Source organism: Cydia strobilella, chromosome 3 (assembly GCF_947568885.1).
Source record: "Cydia strobilella chromosome 3, ilCydStro3.1, whole genome shotgun sequence".
NCBI lineage: Eukaryota > Metazoa > Arthropoda > Insecta > Lepidoptera > Tortricidae > Cydia > Cydia strobilella.
In genome coordinates this window covers 23,006,785-23,034,496 of record NC_086043.1, presented here as the reverse complement: position 1 = coordinate 23,034,496, position 27,712 = coordinate 23,006,785, and the positions used below count along the sequence as shown (strand labels likewise).

At 37.8% G+C, this 27,712-nt stretch overlaps 4 protein-coding genes across 13 annotated transcripts in view; 2 read left to right on the top strand and 2 right to left on the bottom strand.

The window, feature by feature from the left end:
• Positions 1–11,048, top strand: part of LOC134756138 (rho GTPase-activating protein conundrum) — a 139,161-nt gene extending 128,113 nt beyond the window's left edge. For both annotated transcript variants that reach the window (XM_063692966.1, XM_063692967.1), the window contains 8 exons: positions 2,309–2,478; positions 2,952–3,057; positions 4,446–4,551; positions 4,811–4,970; positions 5,600–5,766; positions 6,744–6,924; positions 7,932–8,115; positions 8,796–11,048. In XM_063692966.1, the coding sequence (XP_063549036.1) occupies positions 2,309–2,478; positions 2,952–3,057; positions 4,446–4,551; positions 4,811–4,970; positions 5,600–5,766; positions 6,744–6,924; positions 7,932–8,115; positions 8,796–8,967 (1,246 nt within the window). In that variant the 3' untranslated portion in view covers positions 8,968–11,048. The remainder of the gene's footprint in view (positions 1–2,308; positions 2,479–2,951; positions 3,058–4,445; positions 4,552–4,810; positions 4,971–5,599; positions 5,767–6,743; positions 6,925–7,931; positions 8,116–8,795) is intronic.
• On the bottom strand, positions 11,042–14,535 carry LOC134756144 (nucleoporin Nup43). Its single transcript, XM_063692972.1, has 3 exons — positions 14,101–14,535; positions 12,880–13,051; positions 11,042–12,059 (listed from the first exon to the last, which is right to left on the bottom strand). The coding sequence occupies exons 1-3, from the start codon at positions 14,448–14,450 to the stop codon at positions 11,541–11,543; spliced, it is 1,041 nt and encodes a 346-aa protein (XP_063549042.1). The 5' UTR covers positions 14,451–14,535; the 3' UTR covers positions 11,042–11,540.
• A 341-nt stretch (positions 14,536–14,876) lies between these two features.
• On the top strand, positions 14,877–18,459 carry LOC134756124 (queuosine 5'-phosphate N-glycosylase/hydrolase). 2 transcript variants are annotated; one of them, XM_063692939.1, is made up of 5 exons: positions 14,877–14,987; positions 15,230–15,328; positions 15,554–15,754; positions 17,110–17,569; positions 18,195–18,459. In XM_063692939.1, exons 2-5 carry the CDS (start codon positions 15,236–15,238, stop codon positions 18,419–18,421), a joined length of 981 nt encoding a protein of 326 aa, XP_063549009.1. In that variant the 5' UTR covers positions 14,877–14,987; positions 15,230–15,235; the 3' UTR covers positions 18,422–18,459. The 2 variants fall into 2 exon arrangements, with proteins under 2 accessions (XP_063549009.1, XP_063549008.1); XM_063692938.1 differs by lacking the exon at positions 14,877–14,987 and having other exon boundaries at positions 15,201–15,328.
• A 5,989-nt stretch (positions 18,460–24,448) lies between these two features.
• Positions 24,449–27,712, bottom strand: part of LOC134756134 (uncharacterized) — a 142,654-nt gene continuing 139,390 nt past the window's right edge. Inside the window, exons 13-15 of one of the 8 annotated variants that reach the window (XM_063692958.1) lie at positions 27,337–27,472; positions 25,583–26,185; positions 24,449–24,797 (exon numbers count right to left, since the gene is read on the bottom strand). In XM_063692958.1, the coding sequence (XP_063549028.1) occupies positions 24,492–24,797; positions 25,583–26,185; positions 27,337–27,472 (1,045 nt within the window). In that variant the 3' untranslated portion in view covers positions 24,449–24,491. Of the gene's footprint in view, positions 24,798–25,582; positions 26,186–26,560; positions 27,473–27,712 lie in introns of those variants that run through there. The other 7 variants (XM_063692956.1, XM_063692963.1, XM_063692957.1 and 4 more) reach the window with 7 other exon arrangements.

Below are 27,712 nucleotides of genomic sequence, written 5' to 3'. Positions count from 1 at the left end.
ATGTGGATAAAATACAACTTTCTCATCAGTTTTTGAATAATCAAGAGAGATATTGTTCCTGACTCATGGGTGTTTTCTATGTATATGAGTATGTATTTATCTATATTGGTATGTTGTATATCGTCTCCTAGTACCCTTAGTACAGTCGCCATCAGATATATCGGAGCGGCCGATGTGCTCAAAAATATCTGAACACATACCCTCACGCCTTGACAATAAAGATGTGCTCAGATATTTGTGAGAACTTTAGCCGGTCTGATATATCTGATGGTGACTGTACTTACAAACTTTTCTTAGTTTGGGGCTAGGTCGATCTTCGTGTAGGATGTCCCCTAATACTTATTATATGATTTATTTGATAAGTGTTTGTTTATGATAAAAGGATATTCATTTGTGGATTTATATAATAAAACAAGACATAAATTATTTGATTTTTATTATACTGCTTTGCAAGTTTACTAGAGCACATGCTATCAAAACGGCTTCATCTACATACTTGACATGATTATGGTTTACAGTCGAGTGAGGTTCCAAGAATGCGGATTCCCTCAACCGCCGTATGACATGTTCCATATGTACCCGCAAGCTGGCGATCACTTTGGTTTTACCTCGGCTTTGGAAGGTGTCTCTTTCGAAGAAACAGTTGCAAGCAGTTTCCTGAAACGATAAAACTTTTGTTCAATAACATTTAAAAATGTTTACTTATTAGCCTTAAGATCAATACTGTCACTAACACAAAATGATCCAAGGTGGTTGTGAGTAAATTAATTACACAAGCCTTAAAGAACTTGTTTAAAGTGATTTTAAGTTTTTAAACAGCATTCCTTAAACTGCAGCTAGAGGGTTATGATTGTAGACAGTAATACCTACAGTAGCAATGTGTAAAAAATATGTAATATTTGACAAATGAAGAATAATAATGTTAACGAAAAAACGCGGCAACTTTGTAGCCAAAAAGGACCTACATCTTAATATGGGACATTTTCTATGAAAAGGGACCTTATTGTCGATAGCGCTTACGCCGCACAGCGTCGCGCGGCATTGTATTTATATCGGAGCATCGTTTATAATGGCGTAAGCGCCATCGACAATAAGGTCCCTTTTTATAGAAAATACCACATATGTAGATTATTATAAACAATACTTACATTGATATGGTCCTCACATACATATAAGTTGCGTTTAGGGCAATATATCTCCAATGCTTGGCACCAAATCGCTTGTAAAGACTTTGGTATGCTTAATTAAGCCGACGTGGTAAAGTCTCGTCTGCGCTTCTTACACGACGGCACAATACACTGAAGTTCATCCCTGTAATATTGTAGATCCATTCGTGCGTTTTCAGAATCTGGTTCCATGGTGTCTGTGATCTTAATTTACTAATTTATCAGTCCAAGGGTCAGCGCAGGGGTCGGGTCGTCGTAAGGGAAGAAAACGTTGTCCAATAAGCAGTGCTAAGTTGTCGAAAGTAGATTCAATCTTTGTCCAAATACTCGCAGATGTCGTGGTGAATCAGAAGTCCTTGGGTCGTGCTGAGGTCGTCAAAAATCTCAATGATAACACTAAATCGTAACACGCAAGGTAACAGAAAGGTTGGGCCGTTATTTTTATTTTTACGGCAATGACAGCTAAGGCTAAGTGACACTGACAGTTGTCATCGTTTTTTTTTCTATCTCATCAATTAAATCACGTGCACAGGCATTAGTGCGATCTGCTGTTAAATTTCACAAACGTCATCTCGGTCACTTAAAAATATATATTTAATAAATAAAACGAAATAAAAATAAAAGAGCTGCATTTCCGTGATCGTTATGACGAATACTATCGGATAAAAATATAATTTGCCTATCTTCAAAAAACTTTACCTACCCAATTATATGGCGGATATCCCGACGCCATTTTTCTTTCGCACTTGAGAAGTGCACCGGAAAATTATAGGTTCAATTGATTCCGTGGATTGTGCGATGAGTCTATACTATAATTTTTACAAGTTATGGTAGAATTGTCTACAATCTTAATTTTGAAAACATTGTCTTGAATATCGGTTTAAAAAATAGTTTGTCTGAGGGGTCCCTTATTATTACTGAAAGGAAAATCGGAACTTAAACCGTTTGGTATTCTTGAAGGTGTAGTATCTAGTTACCAACTTAAAATAATACAAATCATACATCTTCATCCTTCTTCTTCAAGATGGTTCTGACGTCATAATTCTCGTTTTTTGCTAACTTATATTCTTTGGTGATTTGTGAATTGGATTGTAAGTACATGACGAAACACAATAGACTAATTGAAAATCTTGTTGTTACAGCGACAGTTTCCCTCCGACCGGCGCCCACTCTCCCCTCGCTCGTACACCGTCCGCACCAGCGGCGCCGAGACGGGCGCGTCTCTCTCCACCTGCCTTGGAGCCTCCGCTACCCATGCACGAGCTGTTCAAGCCGAATGATCTACATTGGGCTGATATAGCTACGAATACTGGTAAGTATTAATGTTATCACTTTTTTTAATCCTTAAGGTATAAAAATCTCCGGTTGACGCCTTACGATACCCACTGCAGTGTCCTATATTTATTATTTATAGTCCTATCATTGTTTGGAACCTTGGCTTATACTCGAATCGAAGAAATGATTCGAGAAAACACACTGTCTAAGTGAAGTTTCCTCTGAAAGTCCTAATATAGGTATGAGCTCCCTGTTAAAGGTTTCCCGAGTGGTTTCAAAATAGTATTTGGAGCTTCCGCCGTCTTTCGACAAAATTTAAATCGGAAAGACAACAAAACATTGATTTGATTGTTTGACCACGCAACAGGTTTATAAAATTTCCCACAAATTCGCTAAAAAGCATCTATGAGAAAACCTGTCTCCTACTCAAGACTTGCACACTGTACCAGGATTATCCTCGTCTTCTGTTTGTCAATAGGAACTGCTTGTTGAATGATTTCCTTTTTTCAGAGGGCATTGAACTTCTAGGCTACCAAAGATACGGGACTGTCCAGGGTCCAAGAATAGGCAAGGAGCGAATCAACGGATCGATACTGAAGGACAACGACCCTTTCGTGTAAGTATTACATTTGGACCTTACATTGAGGTCGTCTCAGCGAGAGAACGAAATGACTGCAAACACATTTTACATAAACAAACTCAACTTTACTATTTATCGGTCAACATAATGTGTTCGAAAAGACGGACTGAAAACAGTGCCATTTCAAAGGAGATCGATTTTGTCGCGGGTATTATTAAAATGTGCCTTAAACTGTTTTCACAAATAAAATCGGAGCCCTATTTCAGAATTACAGAACTACTTGTAATGGGCATTCCCACTAACAGAACTATTATTTAGCGTTTGTTGAAAAATTCGCCGAAACTGCTCGATGTTCTGCTCAAGTCTATCAGCACCACACGAAACTCACAAAACTAGTCTTAAATCACTTTTTCTAAAATCATTGGAAATTGTTTTAACTTTTATATCGTTAAGTTTAATATCCTCTATATTGCAAGAGACCTAATCGCTGTGCTCCAGTTATTTAACGACTTGATCTCAATGCTAAAGTGCTAATGCTGTATCCATTGTGGCCACATGTGTCATGGACTGAATTGTTTTAGCACTTAGGTTTACAGCCAATGCTCGGAGCACAGTTTAATGATTATGAATTATATGCATGATTGTTTCTAGAAAGCTGTGGCGAAAATGCCTGAAACGATTAATTTTCCGGAGAACATTACTATAAATTGAGACTAGTCCAGTTGAGAAATATTGCTACGATGAATATTTTAAGTTTCACCAACGGTTATAAAACTTTCCTATTGTACTATTTGTATATCTAAGCAATTAAAAAGCATATTGAGTGATCTTCAAGTCTCAAGGATCTTGAATTGCAAATCAGCTGAGTCATAGACCCTATGGTAGGTACTATAAACATCTAAGTGTGTCACATGCGCGTTACCGACCCTTTAAAAGCTGAACACAAAGTTTATAAAGAGCCCCATACTGTATACCTAGATACCGTTCTAAAGCCGCGTCAGGGCCATACGATCACAGCCGGGTTATTCCCACTACCAAGTGGTAACCAGTGGCAACCACTGGGAATTTTTTTCCCACCTTTTATCACTGGTAAGTACTGGGAAAAAAATTCCAACTCGGTTTGATGGTAACTACTGCAATTTTTTTTGGAATCTGGGCTCACAGACAGAGCGTTCGCGGAAAGTACAGTCTGGCAAAAAAGAGTAGAAATTAAGATGTGGCAACACTGTAGTGGCGTCCCTTTCAAATCAATCTAAGAAAAACGGGACGACACTACAGTGTTGCCACTTTTTAATTTCTACTCTTTTTTGCCTGTAATTCCACTGAAATCGCACAATGCGTGGACCATCCCTATGTTGCACCTATCTCTGTCTAGATTGTACCTAAAGTTGTGCAAGATTAACATTTTATAATATCTGTTACAGCAAGCACACTGTCGTGTCGCGGGCAAAAAGCGCGGCGTCCGTGCAACAACCACTCAGCTTCGAACACAAGTTTAACCTGGACCGGCAGATGATGGACCATGAGGAGGTGAGGATATATTCCTATATATTACGTACGACGCTTACTCATGCAATGCACCTCTGATCGTAATCGCAAAAGCGATAGACAGGGAGATAACGAAATTTCGATTTTCGCGGTAGTACAGGTGACATCAACATCTTCTCTTCCCGTCCGTAGTCCTCGAACTCGAGACGTCGGAGGTAATTTTGAAACTTAATAAAACGCGATTAAGTCCCGTTTTATAAAATAATAATGTATGTGTCCCTAACACTTAATATGTATCCAGGAATGGCCTGAAGACGGTAGCGTTGTGGACGTAGAAAGCATCGGCGAGCCTCAGCTGAAGCGTCTGCCGCAACTCCTGCTTCTGGAGCTGACTGCACTCTTCGACAAATACTCGCTGCCCTTCCAGAAGAGGAAATCGCCTAAGAAGAAGAGGAAAGAAGGTACCCCTATGTGGGAAAATTGGCCAGATTTTTCAGAGTAATCGTAGTAGTTTATAATCTTTGGCTCACTGTTATGTTGATGTTACTCCTAAAATCCGTGATTAAGTATATTTAACCTTTCCTGGGCCTCCAACGTCCAAAATTCAATGAATCCCTCTAAATTTAAAATCTGTATTTAGGTGATACGCGAGAAGTCAGATGGTTTTGAAAGATTAGTTCAGAAACCGGCTTCAGATTTTAGTTATCTTAGTAACTTTACTGTAGTTGGTAGCTGCGCGCAACTACGCTCCCTACAGGTTTCCACGGAAGACCAGCGTCAGCGTACTACTTCTGTAGGACCTGGCATTATGCTGAATGTTCACCTTTTTCAGTGTAATTATATACAGTGTACAAGTTAGTTATAAGTCTTTTTTTTCTCTGTATATATTGTATAACTGTGTACTTATACTGAAATAAATGATATTCTATTCTATTCTATTGAATCCTTAAACTTTTTTCGATTATTATACAGCTTCAAATATAAAATACCCAAACTTCGGTAGCTTACTTTGTGGGCACAAAGAATTGAAAGGTCCTCCATTCAGACAGCTGTGTTGAAAACACAAATTAATCCTATTGTGTAATTCCAGAGGGCTCAGTATTCGGAGTCTCCCTCGAAACTTTACTCCGCAAAGACATGCTTCTATGGGAGGAAACCTGGAGTTCTGTACCCGGAGTCCTGCGGGCGTTGGCCGGCACGCTGGCCCAGCGCGCCACGGACGAGGGGCTGCTGCGGGTCGCTGGGAATAAGCACAAGGTGGGTGTACATTCCAGACCCAGGTAGCAAAGTGACGTCATAGTGACGTCGCTGACGTATAAATGCTAGCTGGGGAGGGCTCAGTATCCTCGATACGCTGCTCCGCAAGGACACGCTGCTGTGGAAAGAAAGGTGGAGCTCCGTGCCTGGGCCAAATGAGCAATAAATGAGTTCGATTTTACGCACCCGCTACTAGGGTTGCCAGACGTTACTATAATAGTATTTTACATTTTAGTATATTTGGCATCCGTATACTTTATGAAATACGAAACACATAAAGTATGCTAAAATACTTTATATTAAACTGAAACTAGAACAAGCAAAAAATATGTAAGAAATAAAAAAATTGTTATTTTATTTGTTCTGTGTGTAGGTACTTTAGTTTTTGATCCTTTAAACCGCCAAATACTATATATCTTTAAAAAATCTGGCAACCCTACCCGCTACCCACACTCGATAATTTTTACGGCTCGCAACATTCACACCTAAACTCATTCATTTTTTCGATTAGTCAAATTAAGGGATACGGGATATACCAGACCATAGACATAGTATATACAAGTATTTATAGACGCGCCACCGAGCGACCGGGGGTAAGAGAAAGAATATTCATATAAAATTTGGGCAGCATAGGATTTTTTCTCTTTCACTCGTATAAATTTCGGTATTTCGCCATCGCCTCCTACCTATGATGCCACCCGGTCGGTGATAAGGACAAAGCATGGCACTATTTTCTCTTTCCTCTTATAGGAATTGCAATAAGACTATCTTTCTCTATCAAAGAGTGTCAGGCCCTTGTACCAGACACTAGATAGTTGAAATCCATCTTCCCGGTTAAAGATACTTATGGTATAAGATTTTAATGGTTTCCTTGACCATCACGGGTACTTACTAGTATGTATTTTTTTTTCTGTCGAGTGGAGTGCGGGTTTTGAAACTCAATTCAATGATTTTTAAATCTATCCATTCGTTCACAGATCGAAGCGCTCTGTCAACTGATAGAGCGTTCCTGGTACACGGAAAACCGCGGCGCAGTAGAAGCAGCTTTAGCCGGGGCAAGCAGCCACGACCTGGCAGCAGTCTTCAAGCGGCTGCTGCGGGCGTTGCCGCAGCCTCCGCTCACGCAAGAGCTGATGAGACTCTTCTACCACACGTATGGTAAGTGACCTTTGCTGTATTGTCAAAGTTAAGTTATACAATTTGAGTAAACACTTAGGCCTCATTCTCACGAGCGCTTTTTCAACGCGCGTTTGAATGACAAATGTAAACATGTGTATTTATTCACACGATGGTGGTAGTGCTTTTTATCAAGCGTTGTTGGAACTTTAAGCCATGGTCTTTAAATCGAATTTAGCGTGCGGGTAGATTCAAGCGCTTTTTTAACCTGCGTTGAAAAAGCGCTCGTGAGTATGAGGCCTTATTGCACAGTGTGAGCGCTGCGGCAACACCGCTATCTTCGCCGCAACCAATGATAATGATGCATGGAAATCATAGACATAGTATATACAAGTAGTTATAGACGCGGCAGCACCGAGCGACCGGGGGTAAGAGAAAGAATATTCATATAAAATGTATTTGTATACTACGCAATTTATCCGGTTTGCATGTCCAATGTCTTTTCTCTTTCACTCTTATAAATTTCGGAATTTCGCCATAGCCTCCTTGCTATGATGCCATAACCCGACCCTGAAAAAATGCCCCGTCGGTGATAAAAACAATGCATGGCACTATTATCTTTCCTCTTATAGGAATCGCAATAAGACTATCTTTTTCTATCAGAGTGTCAGGCCCTTGATGGAAATGCAGCCCTGCAGCTCCAATCTGCCAACATAATAGACGGTGAATACTTTGGCCAACCGGAAAGCGCGATGCTAGCGCTAGAGTTTCGCACATAGGTACGACACATTGCTAGGAAGCGCGGCGCCGGCATCTCTCTCTTGCATTGTAAACATCACACTCACATCAGACTGAACGCGCGTGTTCTAGACATATAAGAACCTACCTTACTTTTTAAAAGCTTGTAGAATTTAATTTCGAAAGTATAGTTTGGAACTAAAAAGTAAAAAGCACTAGTTCGAGAAATTGAGCTTCTCGCACGCTACGCAGCCACAAAAAGTACCACTTTTTGAGCAACTGTATTAAAAAGAAGTTTTTTTCTGTTCCAGCCCTAACGGGCCCGACGCAAGGCCGCGCCCTCAACCTGCTGGTGCTGCTGCTGCCGCCCGAGCCGCGCGCCACGCTGCGCTGCATCCTCTCGCTCGCGCAAGACATCGTGGCGCACGCGCACACCAACAAGATGAGCGCGCACAACGTCGCCATGATCATTGCGCCGGCGCTGTTCCCGCCCAGGTAACTATTGTTGGTCAAACCTAATTGTCAGTAAATAAGAACAAAAAAACTCATCCTTTTCTTTTGGGTGCTAGTACTAGTGTGACAAACATAGTATGATTCCCTGTTCTAAATGAGACGGTCCTTTGACAAACTATACCTAAATCGTGGCACCACTGGCATATGACTTTTTGGCGCACTATCTCCTCCTGCTCTTGTACTCCCCCCTTGCAATGTCGGCTGGGCACTTGTGGCGCTCCTCACACTATTCAGAGCGCCCTTCACACTATTTGAGAGACCCCACCCTAGCGTTTTAAGCGTCGTCGTCCAGGCGGCGCGATGGAAAATGGTGTCGATTTCAATGCGCAGTTGCGCCAACGTTGCGTTGAGCGGCAACCGACTGTTTTGTCGGACGAAGTGAATACTCGTATGGTTACAAGATATCCATCCTTCGTATTCGCTGTCAATGAGGTCGTCTTGCCGTAGACAGCAATTTATTCTTTTTTTTTACGTCGGTGGCAAACAAGCATACGTCCCGCCTGATGTTTAAGCAGCCTATATATGTACGCCTGCAACTCCAGAGGAGTTACAAGCACGTTGCCAACCCTAACACTCCTTACCCTCGTTGAGCTCTGGCAACCTTACTCACCGGAATTCCCTTAATTCTAAGCATTGTGGTAAATCTTACCTATTATTTCCAGCCTCCTGATAAAGCAGTCGGACAGCCTGGAGACGCAGCTAGCCACGGCGGCGAACAGCTGCCACGTGACGGAAGCCCTCATGCGCTGGTGCGAGCAACTCTGGCTCATCCCCGCTTCCATCCTGGCGGCTTCTCAGCGAAAACCTTCGCCGCACCGTAGAAACCATATGTGACTCTATCCTTTAAGGATTAAGGTGCTAAATCGTTTGCGGTAGTGATGTCACAAATATGCACTTTAGTAATCATAGTTTCGACTATGCTGGAAAACTAGAGGTGCTAATTCGATTGCGTAAGATGTCAAAATGGCGCGCGAAAACAAGATGGCGGGTCAAATTTGACGCTGTGCGTCAAAAATACCGTGCATGTTTGTTTTGTAAGTTTGCATGCTTTTTAAAGTATTTTGGACAAGATTATAAATAACGCTTGGTTATATTTGAAGTGTTAAGCGTGAAATATGTTTGGTTTTTTACTCCACTATTTCTATAAGTTTTTAATTTTGACATACAAAACGCAATAAATTAAGTAGGGGTCATTCGCACTTGTCATTGATTGCATATTGAACAATTTTATTATAATGAGTGATATGATATTTAATGTTAACGCTTATATACTCCGTGTTAATAATGTTAACGCATTTAGTGTGGTATATAATTGTGAATGGGATGCCAAATATTCATCTTGTTTTAGTGAAATAACCAGTTTTAGTTAATGCTAAAATCATCATCTTATAAAAAAAAGTTCGCATTAATATATATCATATATCATGGTTAGTTTTTAAATTGTTTACCACGTGAGTGGACGTGAAACCAAGAAAAAAAAATATGAAAGTTTTTTTTATTAGGTACAGTAGGGCTTCGCTAATCCGGACGGACAAAAAAAACGGCTGTTGACGATATTTTTATTACTACACCTTATAAAACTAAGTCCCCCGGCGCGTCTGTCTGTGTGTATGTATTTTCGCGATAAACTCAAAAACTACTGAACGGATTTTCATGCGGTTTTCACCTATCGATAGAGTGATGCTTGAGGAAGGTGTGTGTGGTTGTAGGTTAAGTGTATAATTTGTTAACCCCTCGCAAAGCCGGGGCGGGTTACTAGTAAAAAAAACTGTTCTGCTTCACGTTTTCGCACTTCATTTCGAAGACAATCTTAATCATGGAATAAATGTCAAAATATCGTAGCTATCAAAGTCGTTTCACTTAGCGAGATACCGTCCGGATTACAGCGATCATTGGATTATCCGGATTAGCGATGCTCTACTGTATTACAAATGTTCTTGGATATGTATAAAGTGTGTGGTGCCATTTTTCGGCTCGTATCGAATTCCTAGTTACCGTTTTGGATAATTGAAATTTACTATTGGTTCTATCACCGCGGTGCCTTGTATTAAGTTTCCTTAGTGATAGTGAGAATACAGAATACATAAGTGACGCACTTAATTCAACCGATTTTTATTTTTTTCCAATTTTTTTTTCGCCAGATTTCGGTATTGATGGATAGAGATATAGTTCCCTATTCTGTACAATATTAGCGTAATTTTACCGTATGGCTTAAGAAACTTCCTCTGTTAGAAAAACGTATAGTATTATCGTAATTCAACCGTCTAACGGAAAGTTACATAAATTTTTTCGGGACGAGTTTACATATCATATTTATTCCGTCCAAAATGAGCACCTCAAGTCAGCCAAATTTTATACAAATGCAAAGGAAAAAAAACGCGCATTTAAAATTTACGTGCAGCTAACCAACTAACCTTACCTATTTTTATTTTGTTAATAGGAATATATTTTGAGGTCTATGCTTCTACGCGCTTTTTTGAGCTTCTTCCTGGCTGTATCTTAGTTTAACGTTAATAATCCCATATTTATTACTTGCTTTTCAGTACACTATTTATAAATTAAATAGATAATTATGTAACCATAAAATAAAAGCCAGGATTTGAACCAGCGACCTCCGTATTGAAAAGTCGGACGTCATAGTCATATCCACTCGGCCACTACCGCTTCGTCGGTCCATCATATTTTTTTTTAAGGTTTGTGTTAAATACGTCACTCGTGTATAACTACTATTATGATATTTATGATAATACCTATTATTAAGTTGTAAATACTATGATAGTTATTGTAAAATATATTACCAATACTTTGACTAGGCAAGCAAAGACTGACTTGGTGTATTATTATTAAGATAATGTGTATTGATATTAAGTTGTATTTACTTCCATTATTAAATAAAATGCATATTATTTACAAAATTGTGTTGTTATTTGTACCAAATATATTAACAGCTAACTTATTACATTTCCTAGTTACATGTTCCGAATATTGAATGTGTAAAATGGCTTACACATGGCTGGCACTGCAAATATTTTGAAATTATTTAAATACAGATTTGTTTAGTCACCAATCGAAAAAAATCTGCTTTTATGAGTCTCAGGATTCTCTTAGTCTTAAAATGCAAAACCTTGTATAATTGAATTGAGATGACATGTGTTTTACCCATGCTGTTTACTATAAAACTAATCTTAACCTTTTGAATGCTTTATGTCATAAACAAAAACGTCACTGTCACGCCAGGGTAACGGGCGCAAGCGAGCGAATGTAAACTTTACTCGAAAGTGTCAACGTTACTTTGACAACGTCCACCATAACCCATATAGTGGTCCTTGATGCTGTGGGCACAACTAGTAACGTCCACCATAGTGGCTCTTGGCATTCAAAAGGTTAAACAACTGTAAATCTAATAACTAATACTTGAAATTATTAATAAGATACACAGCTTCATTGTCCGCACCGCACAATATCTTCCCTCTATCACAATGCACCGTATTGATAGCCTTATGCAGCGTCGGCATCAAAGAATTCACCAACATAGTGTTTTTATCCTCCAGAGGCATCCAAGTAGCGACTTCACTATCCTCTCCTCTCGTAGTCTTTATCACAGCTTCCATATTCCACTCCCAAATCTCACCGGACACCGAACAAGATATTAACTTTGATGGATTCACTGGATGGAACTGCATCTCTGTAACGCTTGCAGCATGAGCATTAAGTAGCGAAGTAGGGAAAGAATTCATACGTAAATCCCATATGGCTAGCGAGCCAGATTCACTGCCAGCTAGTATGATATGAGGTTGGGTTGGGTGGCTGACGATGCAGGTTGCAGCTAAGTCGTCTCCGGCGAGAAGGAATGAGGCGGTGGGTTTGTTGTCGGAGGATCGGGAATCCCAGATCTTCATATGGCCGCGGAGGTTTCCGGTTATAATCTGTAAATGTGGTGATTAGGCTAAAAATTTATGAATATAAAAAAATGAACACAAACACATTAAAAGTAATGATTTTTATAGACAAGTATACCATAGAGTAACTTATACTAGAGCGGTACTGTCATAGTAAATTTTGTAACCACAGTAAATTCACTGCCATCTGTCGACACACTTTAAAACTAAAAATGAAGATTTATAAAAATAAGATAAAATGTATTTAAATATGGATAAATGATATTTGTTATTTGCATTAATTATTTTTATGATTTTGACCCATGTTCTTTCACTGATATGCGTTAAAATTGTTAAATAACAAACGAAACCGTCAAGGCCATCTATACGACAGTAGGCCAAAGCTAGTAGCGCCCTCTGAACGAGAATCAGATTTTCTTGATTTTCGAGGCACGTTTTTTCCTTAGACTGTATCCATCTATTACAGAGTTACATCTATCTTTGAGTATACTCAATGTGTATTAAGATATGGAAGCATTTAGCTCATACACCTCTGTTTATGCTATTATATTAGGGAGTAGGAGTTTATTCTCTCAATTTTCTTAAAATTTCTTTTAGAAAAGAATAAACCAATTATATAAAACAAAACAATTATGAAATTCAGGATATAATTTGTGGATGATGATGATTCTACCTACTTACTTACTTAGAGCACAAAGGACATTCTAGTAAAACATATTTTTTTACAATTATTTTAGTAAAATGCTAATCATTAAAGTAAATTAATTCAATATTGTCAAATCCTGATTAATTATCTAATACCCTTGATATAATAATAATACACATACATACTAAACAAGCAACATACCTCATTATACTTGATATAGCACACAGAATGCAGCGAGCAGCTATCAGCACCATTGACCGTGCGGACAATATCTCCTCGGTGCCCGTTCAGAAAGTTAATGTTGCCATCCTCTCCCACTGATGCTATGTCACTGTCCATGGTTGCTACTGCTGTGCAACAGCAGCTGTCTTCACTGTTAGATAGTAAAATATTCTCGATTATTTACCAAAAAATTACCCTAGGCAACCGTAGGAGTAAGGGGTCTAAATGACCATCAAATATATTTGCATACAGCCGGGACCACACAAAGTGAGTGCCTCGGCCGAGGCGCGCGTGTTATTGTATCGACATTTTTAGACATGCCTCGCGCGCGCCGCCTCACGAGGCACGTCCGACCGAGGCACGTCCGACCGAGGCACGTCTACATTGGCCGTTTTGTGAGAGAGGTAATTGCTTCATGCGGATGCTCGCTCTGCATGGACTCAATATTTTATGATGTGAAGGGTTTATGACAGAAAATCAAATATACCATGTAAAAACAAGAAATAAGTAACAATAGAAGGTATTTCCATTAAAATAAAGTCTGACGACCGGTTTGGCCTAGTGGGTAGTGACCTTGCGTGTGAAGCCGATGGTCCTGGGTTCGAATCCCGGTAAGGGCATTTATTTGTGTGATGAGCACAGATATTTGTTCTTGAGTCATGGGTGTTCTCTATGTATTTAAGTATTTATATATTATATATATCGTTGCCTGAGTACCCACAACACAAGCCTCCTTAGGCTTACCGTGGGAATTAGTAAATCTGTGTAAGAATGTGCTATAATATTTATTTATTTATTAAAAAAAAAAAAAAAAAAAATAATATAGACTATTTATGTATGAACTGTAGTTATGGAACAAAATAGCTGAACAGATTTAGCTTTAATTTAGCTAGATAGGTTGGATTGGACCTGGATTCAGATAAAGGGTATTTTTATCCTAGGAATAACTATTTATTAACTTTAAGAGGCTGAAATATGTAACAAATGCCATTTGGCATTAAGTCTGCTATTTGCATATTTTGTGCAATAAAGTTTAAATAAATAGATAAATAACATAACAGGTAGAAAGAAAAAGTGTAATAACATCGAAGTTAGCTAACTCGGAGGCAGACGCTACTTTATTCATATTTATACACATTTTAATTAAGATACGACAATAGTGAATAGATGAACTTGGAAACACAATTTAAGATAACTTACCCAAATTTATGTAACTTCTCCCATTTAAAAACCTCCTTCAAAGGCTGGGATCTCTCGTACATACTGATCTCTAACAACTTCACGTCTCCTTCGGAAGTAGACACAGCTATCCTGTTTTTACTTGTAAATTTAATCTCAGTAACATCTCCTTCTACTGGGAACTCTGAAAGACATTTGGGATATTCTACTTCTTCATCCTCCTGGCTTTCGAGGGTCCAAACTTTAACGGAATTCACGTCGTCGTCCCAACTGCCGGTAAAGAAACATTTCGTTTCGACGTATTCTTCGGGAATCCATCGCACCTTGCTGATTTTTTGAGATACGAATGTGCCTTGGACGTCTAAAGGCATATTGTATATGGATATGATAAGATTTTGTATTTATTTTCTAATTATTTTAGTAATCACAGCTAAACCAGACGCGATTTTTTAAGGTTAACTGACAGTAGTGACACTGACAGTTGCAAATAGGGTTGCCTAGTAAAAATAATTCTGAATATTAGCTGTTTCAAATTCAGTTTTGCACGTTTAGAAAAAAAATTATTTTAAGATATACTACGAAAAATTTTTGAAACTGCACATTTGGTTTTCAAATTATACTTTGAATATAAAATTACTATAAAAATATAGTAGAGAATAATTACGAAAAAAATATATGTAATGTTTGATTGTACAATAGTTAAATAGCGTTTTTTGATATAACTTGACTATAATAAAATTATCATGACAACGTGTGACATAATATATGTCTAATATGTCATTGTCAGTCAAAAGTCCTTCGGAGTCCGGACGTCCGGACTTGCAAATAGTTGGCGCGGTTGCACAAGTTTTAAAAAGCTTGCGAGCTTTTAAACCTTTTCTCCATTATATCTAATAAAAATACTGAAGGTATATAATGTTCTTCAACTACATATTTAATTCAATGTTATATATTGTGGGAAGGGAACTGATATCAGTTCCCGCTCTTAAAAGATATCAATGTTCTGATAACAATAACAATATATTTTGTGTTTTTAAGTTTTTATTTGCGACTAAGACTTCGTAGATATCAAATTAAAGGTTTCTTATATTATTCCCATCCTCCAAACTCAACAAAGTAATACAGACAGTATGTAATTGCAATTTTTAAGGTTAAAATGTTGTGGCCGGCCGCTGCGGGTGAGTTCATCGCTAAAAACGCTCAGCACGTCAAGATACATGAAGAGGGACTTGATAAGCTGTGTAAAGAGGTAAGGTATTGTTTACTCAATTGCAATTGGATTATAGAAATAACAACAACCTGTAGATTTTATTTACCCTTGTCGCTGTGTACTCTTTGTATGTTTGACCATTCTCTTTCTCTTTTTTTTTATTTGGCAGGCAAGAAACTCATTGCTTAGCATCAGCTTCCTTCAAATCTCTCCGATAGTCTATCTGAGAAAATTTGTTTGCTTATTAGATAATTAAAATTCCAGATGCTAAAAGGCCTAGATATCCCCGACACTGGCACGAACATGATTCACCCGTCCAAAGACCACCCTCGCGCCGTAGACTGGGTGTTTGTGTGTGACGCGCTCAACTTTTGCTTCTGGTCTTACTCCGGGGCTGAGAAGTGGATGGTGGACGGGCATTCGGGCTATTATGCTTTGGAGGCAGCTTTGCATAGAGCTATTAAGGTAAAATCAACAAAAAATATTTGGGGACAATCTTACACAGATGAACCTAGAGTACTTATGAGAGTTTCTTCTATTTTGTTACCATTTCCCCATATATTGAATCATTTTACGGTTTAGACTCACTTGTTTTAGTCACTCGCGCGACATGTTTCGGAGAGCCTAGGTCTCCTTTCTCAAGCACTAATAGTGCGAGCAGCGTTCACGACGACCGTGTGTTGCGTACTGCCGCTGCCGCGCGCCGCGTCGCTCGCTGCGCGCGCGCCGAGAAAACCGGTTGGGGGAGGTCTTGCGCTATCGTTGTAGGCGGGCACAGTGGTGTGTTTGGGTTTGGGTCACCTAACACTTGTAGCGCCACACAGCACGAACTCACTATGTCCACTACACTGTCACAACACTCACCTGCATTCTGCTGAGGAATCACAGGCTTCCATGCTGGCGAAACATGTCGCGCGAGTGACTTAAACAAGTGAGTCTAAACCGTAAAATGATTCAATGTTAGTATGTCTCACAACAGTTTAAATTCGATTTCCCCATATACTTTGTATGGGTAACAAAAAGGAAAGTTTCAAAAATGTATGGAAATTTTGGGATAATTTTTTTCTTCTATAAGGATGAAAAGGGCTCGTGATTCTGACTAGAAATAACACAAAAAAAAAACAAACACTCAAATGAAAAATAAATTATGGATATGTTTTATCCGACTATTAGTATAATCAGAAATCAGAAATCAGAAACATTTATTGATCAAACTGTGTAGGTACAAGAAGTAAAGCTAGGTACATTTTTTATAAGATGTAATATTTACAAAAATCTTAAAATACGTAAGTATATTTTTGTAAGTTGTTACTTAGTTTTGTAGTTGTATTAATTTAAACAATTAGAAGAACAGAAATTCTTTTTTTATCAGAAAATTATCAACTTCAACAAGTTCTGATTTGTATCAAACAAAAAAAAAAATGTTCTTAACATTCAGAAACCAAAAAGTTGAACTATATAGAACCGTTATTTGCATTTGTACAATGTACATAGGTATACATATATACATTTTTTTTTAATAGCAATTAGAATAAAGAATAAAGATCATTTATTTTCAGCTAAAGGTTACAGACATTCCAGGGGTCTCCGCACTAGGCAGTGCCTGTATCGCGGGGAACCAATTACAATTTAAATATCGAACTTGTTACAATTAAAAACTATCATTTAGTAAGAAACTACTAACTACAAACTAAGGCTTAATCTAAACACAATATTGAAACTAAATTTTGTTAAAAATGGCTTCTGTCTCGGCATAATTTTGTGAGTGTGAGTGATTGTACAATTATTTGCACATTAAATCTGCCATTTCTAATTTTCAGGAAGGCCACGACATAACCAACCCAGAATACTACTCCAAAATAACCGCAGACCAACTCCACCACATCATGAGGAGCGACAATTCCGTCCAAATCCCACTCTTCAACGAGCGACTATCCGCCCTTCACGAAGTCGGTACAATCCTCCTTCAAAAATACGAAGGAACTTTTCAAACTTGCGTGACAGCTGCTAATAAGTCTGCTGTGAAATTACTTGAAATTATTGTAGAGAATTTTCCATGTTTTAAAGATGAGGCTACGTATAAGAATGAGAAAGTTGCTATATATAAAAGGGCGCAGATATTAGTGGCTGACCTTTGGAATTTCTTTGACAAGGAAGGGTGGGGGGAGTTTGAGGATATAGATGAGATGACGATGTTTGCTGATTATAGGGTGCCGCAGGTTTTGGTGTATTTTGGGGCGATGAGTTATAGTGAGGAGTTGATGGAGAAATTGAAGAGAGGTGAGTTTTTTTATACAAATAGAGAAACTATTTTAAACTTTGTGCCCCCTGAAAATACTGCTTTTTAGGTTTCCGTAACCAAAGGGTAAAAAACTGGCCAAGTGAGAGTCGGACTCGCGCACCGAGGGTTCCGTACTTTTTAGTATTTGTTGTTATAGCGGCAATAGAAATACATCATCTGTGAAAATTTCAACTGTCTAGCTATCACGGTTCATGAGATACAGCTTGGTGACAGACGGACAGCGGAATCTTAGTAATAGGGTCCCGTTTTTACCCTTTGGGTACGGAACCCTAAAAATGGGACCCTATTAGTAAGACTTCGCTGTCCGTCCGTTCGTCTGTCACCAGGCTGTATCTCATGAACCGTGGTAGCTAGACAGTTGAAATTTTCACAGATAATGTATTTCTGTTGCCGCTACAACAACAAATACTAAAAACAAAATAAAAAAGTGGGGCTCCCATACAACAAACGTGATTTTTTGCGTAATGGTACGGAACCCTTCGTGCGCGCACTTGACCGGTTTTTAGAAGTTACATACTTACAACTCAACTTCTTTTCTTGCTGTTGTTTTGATCGTCATAAATAAATATCTTTTATTTTTATCCTTAACTTGACACTCCTCAGATGAACTCCTTCCAAGCGGTTCGGAACAAGAAGTAGAAATCCGCGGCTGCTCCATCCACGCCGTTGAACTTCTAAAGAAGAAGCTATCCAGCACGCAGCTAGAAGGTTCTAGCACGAAGGACTTGAACTCCAGCTATATAGACTATTATCTGTGGTGCTATCGGCGTAAGTATGCTGAAGAGATGGAGAGAGTACCCTTCCATAAGACTTTGGGGATATATTATTGAGGTATCGTTGTTAGGGTTCATCCATTAAATACGTTACAATTTCGAGGTTTTTTTACCCCTCCCCCCTCTTTGTCACACTTGGTCACATTTGGCAAACCCCTCCGCCCTGGTGTGACGTCACATTTTTTCAATGAAACCGAATTAAGTATTATTAATATTTTATCTAAATATTTTTGATAAAAGAAATATTAGTAATTTTATAACCCAACAACAAAACAGATTAGGAAAGAAAATTAAACGATTAGAAACTTTTATCGTTCCAAAAACTTGTTATTTAACTGTACAGCAAATAAAATAATTTAAATAAGAATGTGACGTCACAAAGTTTGGTACTCCCCCTCTCCCCCTTGTCACAACATGTCACATTTTCTTGACCCCACCCCCCTCCCCCCCCGCGCCCCCTAAACGTGTGATGTAATTGGGGCATTTTCTATTAGTGGCATTGTATCGTCGGGGCATCGTTAATAATGGCGTAAGCGCTATCGACAATAAGGTCCCTTTTTATAGAAAATACCACAATTCATGTATGACCACTTATTATATTGCAGCTTTAGGTAGGTAAGTACAACTTAACTCAGACGATTGGTGAGGTTAGGTTAGGAGGTTAGTCGCAGTTGTTTGTGGTGGAAGATGAAATAGTTCTCGAGTTTGTATTAAATTTTACCTACTAAATAAATCAGTTAAATGCACCGTAATACCAAAGATAGATATAACTCCGTAATAGATGGATACAGTCTAAAGAAAAAACGTACCTCGAAAATCAAGAAAATTTGATTCTCGTTCAGAGGGCGCTACTAGCTTTGGCCTACTGTCGTATAGATGGCGTTGATGGTTTCGTTTGTTATTTAACAATTTTAACGCATTTCAGTGAAAGAACATGGGTCAAAATCATAAAAATAATTAATGCAAATATTTTTTTTTTATCCATATTTAAATACATTTTATCGTATTTTTATAAATATTTATTTTTAGTTTTAAAGTGTGTCGACAGATGGCAGTGAATTTACTGGGGTTACAAAATTTACTATGACAGTACCGCTCTAGTATAAGTTACTCTATGGTAATACCTTCTGAGTTAAGAGTCGAAATGAAACCTATTTAATTTTGTTGAAACAGCTATCGGGCTAATGTTTTGTATTGACATTATTCAAATCCAATTTGTCATATTCGTAATGTTTTATCAGGTTATGGGCCCAGCACACTTTCACAGACTATATACAGAAAATAAATGCAAGTATTACCTAATTATTATTCCTGACTTATATAAAGTGCTGTTTACTTTATTGTGATGAATTTGGTGCTTATTCAAGCCTTGTGGCCGCTAAACATATAAGTACCTAACTTATAAGCTAGAAGAAACTGTGTTTTGTATAGGCGTAACATATTTATTTTTCACCTCACTCGCTCGGAAAACCTCAGTTTATAGCGCGAAATCTGCGTGCAAAAGTCTATTTTATCCGCTAGCGTGCAAAAGTCATTTGAATTTCGAACACGATGATTGAAATTCTCTGTGGCGCATGTAACTTATTATTGTTTTTCTTGCATCTCGCATTTTCCTGTAGTGAGGTGAAAAGTTGTGTGTTCCGCACGGCTGCAAAATTATTTGGCGTCTCGTGTCTTGAAAGCCTCGCTACGCTCAGGAATCTTAGGTTACTGAGCGTAGCGAGGCTTTCAATTTCAACACTCACGTTAAATAACCACTTCAGCCTTGCATAACAAATAACTATTTTTGCTACTTACACAACTTTGGGAACAAATAAAATTATTTTATTAAATATTTCGATTTGTGTTTTTTTAAGTTACTATATATAAATTATAAACTGTAATAGATGTCATATATTAAAGAAAAAGTGACGCAGCCCTCCAGTGGTGAAGACCGGATTCGAACCGGCGTCCTTAGCAATCCGGTTATTGTTACTTCTTTTAAGTATTTTTTTGCATATGACTATAGTACGTATTATTCTGCATTTTTTATTATATATTTATGATAATTATCTGTACTTATTAGCTATTATGTAGTACCCTACTATTTAGTAGTTTTTGAACTGTATAGCTGTATATTATGACAGTAAATTAAACTATAACACAATTTGTATAATATTCTTTATTACAAATTACACCCTTACACATAGAAATTAATTCAAACGCTTAGCGTTTCACAATAATTATAGTTTTTATCACATTTTTAACATAGATGTCTTTTTGCCTATTAATTATGGCCAAATTAAAGAGGGAAACTGTAAAATAGCATTATTGCACCTTTTATACCTTTGTAAAGCACAGTTTACCTTTTGACCGCCTTTTAAAGTGTTGAAAAAAAAAGGTTGTGTTTCTGCTTTTTTGACAACATTTGTCAAAAACTGCCATAAAAAGTTTTTTTGAAATTTCACTGTACTCACGCTGTGGCTGTCTCGATAGCTTAGTTGGTGTGAACTATCTCAGATGATTTTTCTCTCCGGCCCTAATCCGTTAAACAAAAGCATTTTCTTTTAAGAGCGGTCTCCGTGTCGTTTAAAAGCAACTATCGTGATAGTACTAAGGTTCAAATTCATGTGACAGCTCATTCAGAGAACAATGGCGGTATTGTTTTAGAGATAGCAAAACGTGTTATCTCCTAATGGGCTGTTTCACTAATTTGAACCATATAAATAGATTGGTAAATTTGCTTTTTAAACTGGTTTGTTCCCGTTACTTATATCGGGGCTATTAGCAGTAAGCAGTGTAACCACTGCATAAAGGAAACAAAAACCGGCCAAGTGCGAGTCGGACTCGCGCACCGAGGGTTCCGTACTTTTTTTATAGCGGCAACAGAAATACATCATCTGTGAAAATTTCAACTGTCTAGCTATCACGGTTCATAAGATACAGCCTGGTGACAGACAGACAGACGGACAGCGGAGTCTTAGTAATAGGGTCCCGTTTTTACCCTTTGGGTACGGAACCCTAATACCTTTTGTTTAACAAATTAGGGCCTGAGCACGAAAAAATCACCTGAGATAATTCATTATTGCTAGCTCCGGCATGACAGTAGGCAATGGATTCAACACTCGCCTGAAACTTTTTTTGTCGGTCGGTCTAAAGATATGTGCTAATTTTTAATAGATAAAAACTGCTTTAGCTTTTCTAGTTTTAGTATGGACTTGACCACAAAGCACATTTTTTTGTGATCTCTAGATATAAATTTATAAAGGCACAGTCGCCATCAGATATATCGGAGCGCCCAAGGTGCTCAAAAATATCTGAACACGCACTTAAACTTCATGATAATAAAAGCTTAGAATAAATTTAAAAGTGGAAAAATTTCTGCCTTGGGTGAGTCTTGAAGTCACGGTCTCTGGATCGATACTCCAGCGCTCTGTCAACTGAGCCACCAAGAAAAAACCGGCCAAGTGCGAGTCGGACTCGCGCACGAAGGGTTCCGTACCATTACGCAAAAAACGGCAAAAAAATCACGTTTTTTGTATGGGAGCCCCACTTAAATATTTATTTTATACCTATTAGCTATTATGTAGTACCCTAATATTTAGTATGGGAGTATAGTAACGGGAGCCCTACTTAAATATTTATTTTATTCTGTTTTTAGTATTTGTTGTTATAGCGGCAACATCATCTGTGAAAATTTCAACTGTCTAGCTATCACGGTTCACGGTTCAGCCTGGTGACAGACCGTCAGACGGACGGACAGACAGACAGACAGCGGAGTCTTAGTAATAGTGTCCCGTTTTTACCCTTTGGGTACGGAACCCTAAAAAAATATCCCAGAGGCCGTGAGTCTCACCCAAGGCAGTAATTTTTACACTTTTAAATTTATTCTAAGCATCGTATCGTTCGCAGACGTTTCTGATTGTTAAAATTTAATTTTAAATAAAAGCTTTGTAAATGTGGTATTTTCTATAAAAAGGGACCTTATTGTCGATGGCGCTTACGCCATTATTAACGATGTTCCGATATCAATACAATGCCGCGCGAAGTTGTGCGGCGTAAGCGCCATCGACAATAAGGTCCCTTTTAATAGAAAATGCCCCATATTTCCTTGGCCGCTCCGATATATTTCATGACGACTGTACAGTCGAAGGCAAAAATATCGATCCAGACAAATGATTAAAAAATATGTGAACATTGTGAACACGACTTTATTGTCTAAGGGGTAAAAACGTACACATATTTTTGAAACTGGGAATGTATATATATTTATGCCCTTGACTGTACATGCCAATATATTGTGCTTAAATATTTTAACACAAACTGTAACTAGATTATTATATTTACACCTTTGGCATTAACTAACCTACGAATGGGAAAACGTTATTTTTACAAAAATGGCACTACATTAATATTTACAGAGCTACAGTACACTCAAGATAAAAAACGGGTCACTTTCACATTTCTATAGAAAAAGACCCATTTTTAATACTGAGTTCATATTTATACATTATCAAATTTATTATTTAAAAAGCAACCTTACGCCGATATGTTTAATGTCTAAGGTAATTTAAATAGATTAAAAAATATCTTTTTCATACAGCACCATATATTAGATGTCAAGATTAAGCTAATATTTCATCATTCGTATGATATTCACTTAAATAATTATAAAATACGCTATTGTGATAAATGACATAAATGACATAAACCTATGTATAAAGTCGGACTTACTGCATGGTATCTGCAATAGCAAAGTGTGACAGTGTCATCATTAATGCAACATTTCTAGGGAAATATGTCGGGTGTAATGACACTACCTCACTTTGTTCCGTTTCAGGACTTGCAGGGTTGACTTAGACGGGCTCTTAACATGTATGAATATGAAAAATATGATCAGATTTTCAGATAAAAAAAGCTAAAATGAAGATGATCTTTTTTTTAAACAACAATTAGGTAAGAAACTGATAGTTATCATTAAAATTAAAATAACTCAGAAATATTATCACTTACGTTTGCCAATATGTCGGGTGTAATGACGACACTACCTAACTTTGTTCCGTTCAATTGGGTGCAAGGTTGACTTAGACGGGCTCTTAACATGTATTGAATATGAAAAATATGATCAGATTTTCAGATAAAAAAAGCTAAAATGAAGATATCTTTTTTTAAAACAACAATTAGGTAAGAAACTGATAGTTATCATTAAAATTAAAACAACCCAGAAAATATTATCATTCACGTTTGCCCCAAATTTCTAATAAATAAATTTTAAATTATAATTATTATAAATAAAATAGCAGTATAACTACATATTTGTTTAGGAATAAACAAATGTAGTGTAACTGCTGATATGTACGCAAATGTACAGAAAATCATGCCCTTTCCTACTCTAGCAATTTAGTATTGTTTACATAAAGAAACTGAATAAATTTTAAAAGGGATTACTTAGAAGACATCTCAATGAATACATTTTTTTTCACTTCAGTAAACTTGAACTGTTGTATTTTGAATTTAGTAATTTAGGTATTTGTAAACAACTTAACCCTTAATAATCAAGGATTATTTGGATACATCAACTTTTGTCTCGTTATTAAATCACATTTATAAACGGGTCTATCGCGAAATTATTTTGTTACCTTTATTTACCGACGTTTCGACACAGGTTTCACAGAAGCACAGGGTGCAGGTTTTGTCTCGTTGTCAAGTGATATATTTGGGATTTCCATATGATAAAGAACAGATCTTTAAATGTACGATATTCGTAGTTTGCCTAAAGTAGTCAAGACTTCAAGAGCTTGTGAACAATCTAAAAAGATAACATAGTAAACTCAACCTTACCACGATATCAGTAAGGATGATTTTTCACAATCACAGGAGCTATAATTGTAGTAGAGAAGTAATGTATAAAAAGATTTCTTCTTAGACATTACTAGGATTACGATACGATACTAAAGAGTTTCGTACTCTCTATTTTGACAGCTAAAGTAGAAGGCCACTGCGCCATGTTTTGCGGTAACTGCTCATTTTTTGACAATTAGAGCGGCCGTACAGCGCCATCTACATTAGCTGTCAAATTTACATCTCTTCCACTAATACTCTGATCAAACAAAAAAAAAACTCAGTAAACTAGTACTGATTTTCAAACCTATTTGCTGCTAAACTTAGATTTCAAACTCTCAAAGAACGCTAACTTAGTCTTAATAGTCCCTGGTTCTGGCATCGGGCTTGGGGGTCGACTAGACTCCTTAGTCACGTCTTCAGTGCCCTCTGGGATCTCATTCGACCCCCCAGGGACCTTCAACGGGGTCGCCATGGAGAGTTTTAGCTCTTCTCTGAATTCTTTGGAGATGCTTCTGGCGGTGAGGCTGTGCATGTAGACTACTTTGTTCTGTTTTTCGGAGAGTAGATTCTCTTTGCTCTTTTGTCTTTTTAGGGGGCCTGGTTGTGGTAGCTGAAAATTTAAAAAGAGAAATTATAAAAGATAAAAAAAGATAAAGATAAAAGATATTCGTGACGATCACAACACAAGTACGAACATGTACAGACAACAACAGTAAGGAAAGAAGAAATCATCAAGTGTGCATCATGAAATGGACCCAACTCAGCATAAAGCCAGCGCTGCAGGTCTTCCGTAAGAATCGAACAAGTCGAATTAAAGAAGTTTAAAACCCCACAGAGGTTAAACTTTTCAAGCTATTGTAAAGTATCGATGTCGCTCCATCAACTGATACGAATTTATTGGCATGTCATATCAAAAGAGGGAAGGCCATGCCTAAGGATTGGAAATAAATGCATAGGTCGAAATACGGGTTAGGTATTTTCTTTGGCAGTCGGGTAAAAGGCAACAAAACCAATGACTAAACTATGATGTCAAATGAAGTATTAGTAATACTTTCACAGGAATACATGCAATAACTTTCTAAGAGTGTCAAAAAATAATGCGAAATTTAGACGAGACTACAACAGGTTCGTAAGGCTACAAGTACTACTAAGTGCCACGTTTATGATTGAAAATAAAACTGAACACGAAATGAAGTTTTTTTTGTATCGTTTTTTGGTTGGTTGATGAAGCTGATATAATGACGATGAAGATTGTAACTGGTTTTAAAATAACCTAATACTAGTGACCTTAGTTTTTATCTTGTGTACTTTCCATAACACCTACAATACGTATCTTGTAGATATAAGTCATAGGACACCCCTCAAAAGATAAACGTAGCCATAAAAGATACTAACCTTAATAGGCTCGTTCAAGTTATCCATGTTCACAAACTTCTTAGCTAACTCTTTCACTTTAGGCAACTGCGATAATATGTCTTCTATTTCACTAATATTCTCCGATTTATCCTCAACTATTTCATTTTCAACGATCACAACGTCGCTTTCAGTGAGACTGATGGCTTCGTCTTTCTTATCTTGCGTTTCAATGTTGTCATTTCCATCACTTTCATATCTTGGCTCTGATAACTTATCTACCGGTTTACATTTCACGATCTCGCCTGTTTGCACATTGTATATTTTGATCGTGTCCTCCAAACTGCTTGAACTTAAGTAAGAGTTGTCTACGCTGAGATTGCTCGGAGATTTCTGCGGTTCTTCAACTATATTCACTATTGAAACGTTTAAAGGCGCTTGGTATGTTTGTAGTAATTCTTCGAATTTCTTTTCATCTTCATCTACGTACACGGGTTTTGCGGAGAATAGTGTCTGTTCATTTGCGTCTTCATATTCTATCATTATATCTTTTGTAGGTATCGGTTTTATAGTAACTTCGTTGCCAGCGAGCGTTTTGTACCGCTGGTTCGATGCAATCGAATTGAATTGCTTTATAAGTAATCCCTGAAATTTAAATATGATACAATTATGATATCAGATAAAATCAAGGCTTAAGATAATTCACAATTTCTAAAATTAAACCGTTAGTGAAAATAAAATCGTGATAAACGCGTGCATTAGCGGGATAAATCGTGCAACGTGGGTAAAACACACTAGAAAAAAAAGTACCTACTGTCTAATCACAAAATTTTTGCAAGGACTGGGTTTTTTGTTAAGTATGGTTGTCGACAAAGCGAAAACAAAGGAGTTTTTTTAGATTGATTAGTTTGGTTAATAAGATAAAATACTTTTAATATTGCGGAATTTTGGTCAATTTGGTTAGTAGCGGCGAGCCCCAATGCTGTTAGTCATAAACTGCCAAAATCATACAACACTCACCACTAACGGCTTGGAGTATTACTGTTGTAAAAGTACTGAAAAATTATTAAGAAGGACACAACTATAGGTACCTAGGTATAGTGCAGAACTAGAATTCACGTTAAGTGCAGTGCTATTAGTCAGCTTTACAGGGCATGCCACACGGCAGGCAGAATGTCAAAACGAAGATATTTTAGAGTTTAGATTCAGTTAATGATGCTTTCACTGTTTGACTGAAAGGTGACTTTAATCCTAATGATTTAGTTTCATCTATGCGCGTAGCGGACATAGTAGAGATTCATGGTAATGTTATAGATGGTGCTTCGGAGGTTTGTGTATTAGGGCGTTATGAGGGCATTTATTCACCATAGATCGTTTTGGAAGCCTTTGCTTAACCTCAAGCTTCCACCGAACGTATAGTTAAGTCCGGCGCGTCGCTTTGAGCGAACGCAAAGATCTTCACTCCGCAATGTGTTGCTGCGCCTAACATTCGTATACGTCTCAAACAAATCTTCAGTTATCTCCGGCTTAACGGGTATTTTAAGTCTAACTATATCCTCGTTTCCGTAACCTTCGTAACCATCACCGTTGCACACTCTACTTGGTTCCCTTACGTGGTCTCGACCGTTACGTTCGTCGGCATGATTTTCGTCAGCGTTATCGTCCTGTCTGTCGGTTTCGAAAATGGGGTTAATGGCGAAGTTGGGGCTCGCGTTTCTGGGGCTGAGGACGGCTCGGACGATGTTCTGGTGGAGCGCACACGCCTCCAGGTCGCTCAGGGAAGAGCTGGCACTTACAGGCGACGTTAGCTCATTCACATTGTCCAGGCTGGTGGATTTATTAATGGAGGATAACGAGCTGGTCTCACTGAGGCCCTTCTTGCGGCTGCCCGTGCTCGATTTCGCTTCTTTTACGTAATAATCTCGGCCGTAGCTGAAGCAAACAAAGTTAATGCGCGTTGAAAGCGGTTTTAAGGTTTCAGAAGCAACAGGTGGTTCACGAATGACTCATGCGTATTGTAGAAAATTACACGCTCGAGTAGGTTTCTTTACTTTTTTGTTATCAAGAGTGAATCCACGTGGTTTTTCATAGAAAATGAACGTGAAAAAGTTTATAACAAACTTTCAAAATAGACTTGATTTGATGTATGGTAACACTTAGTGATGTCACTGG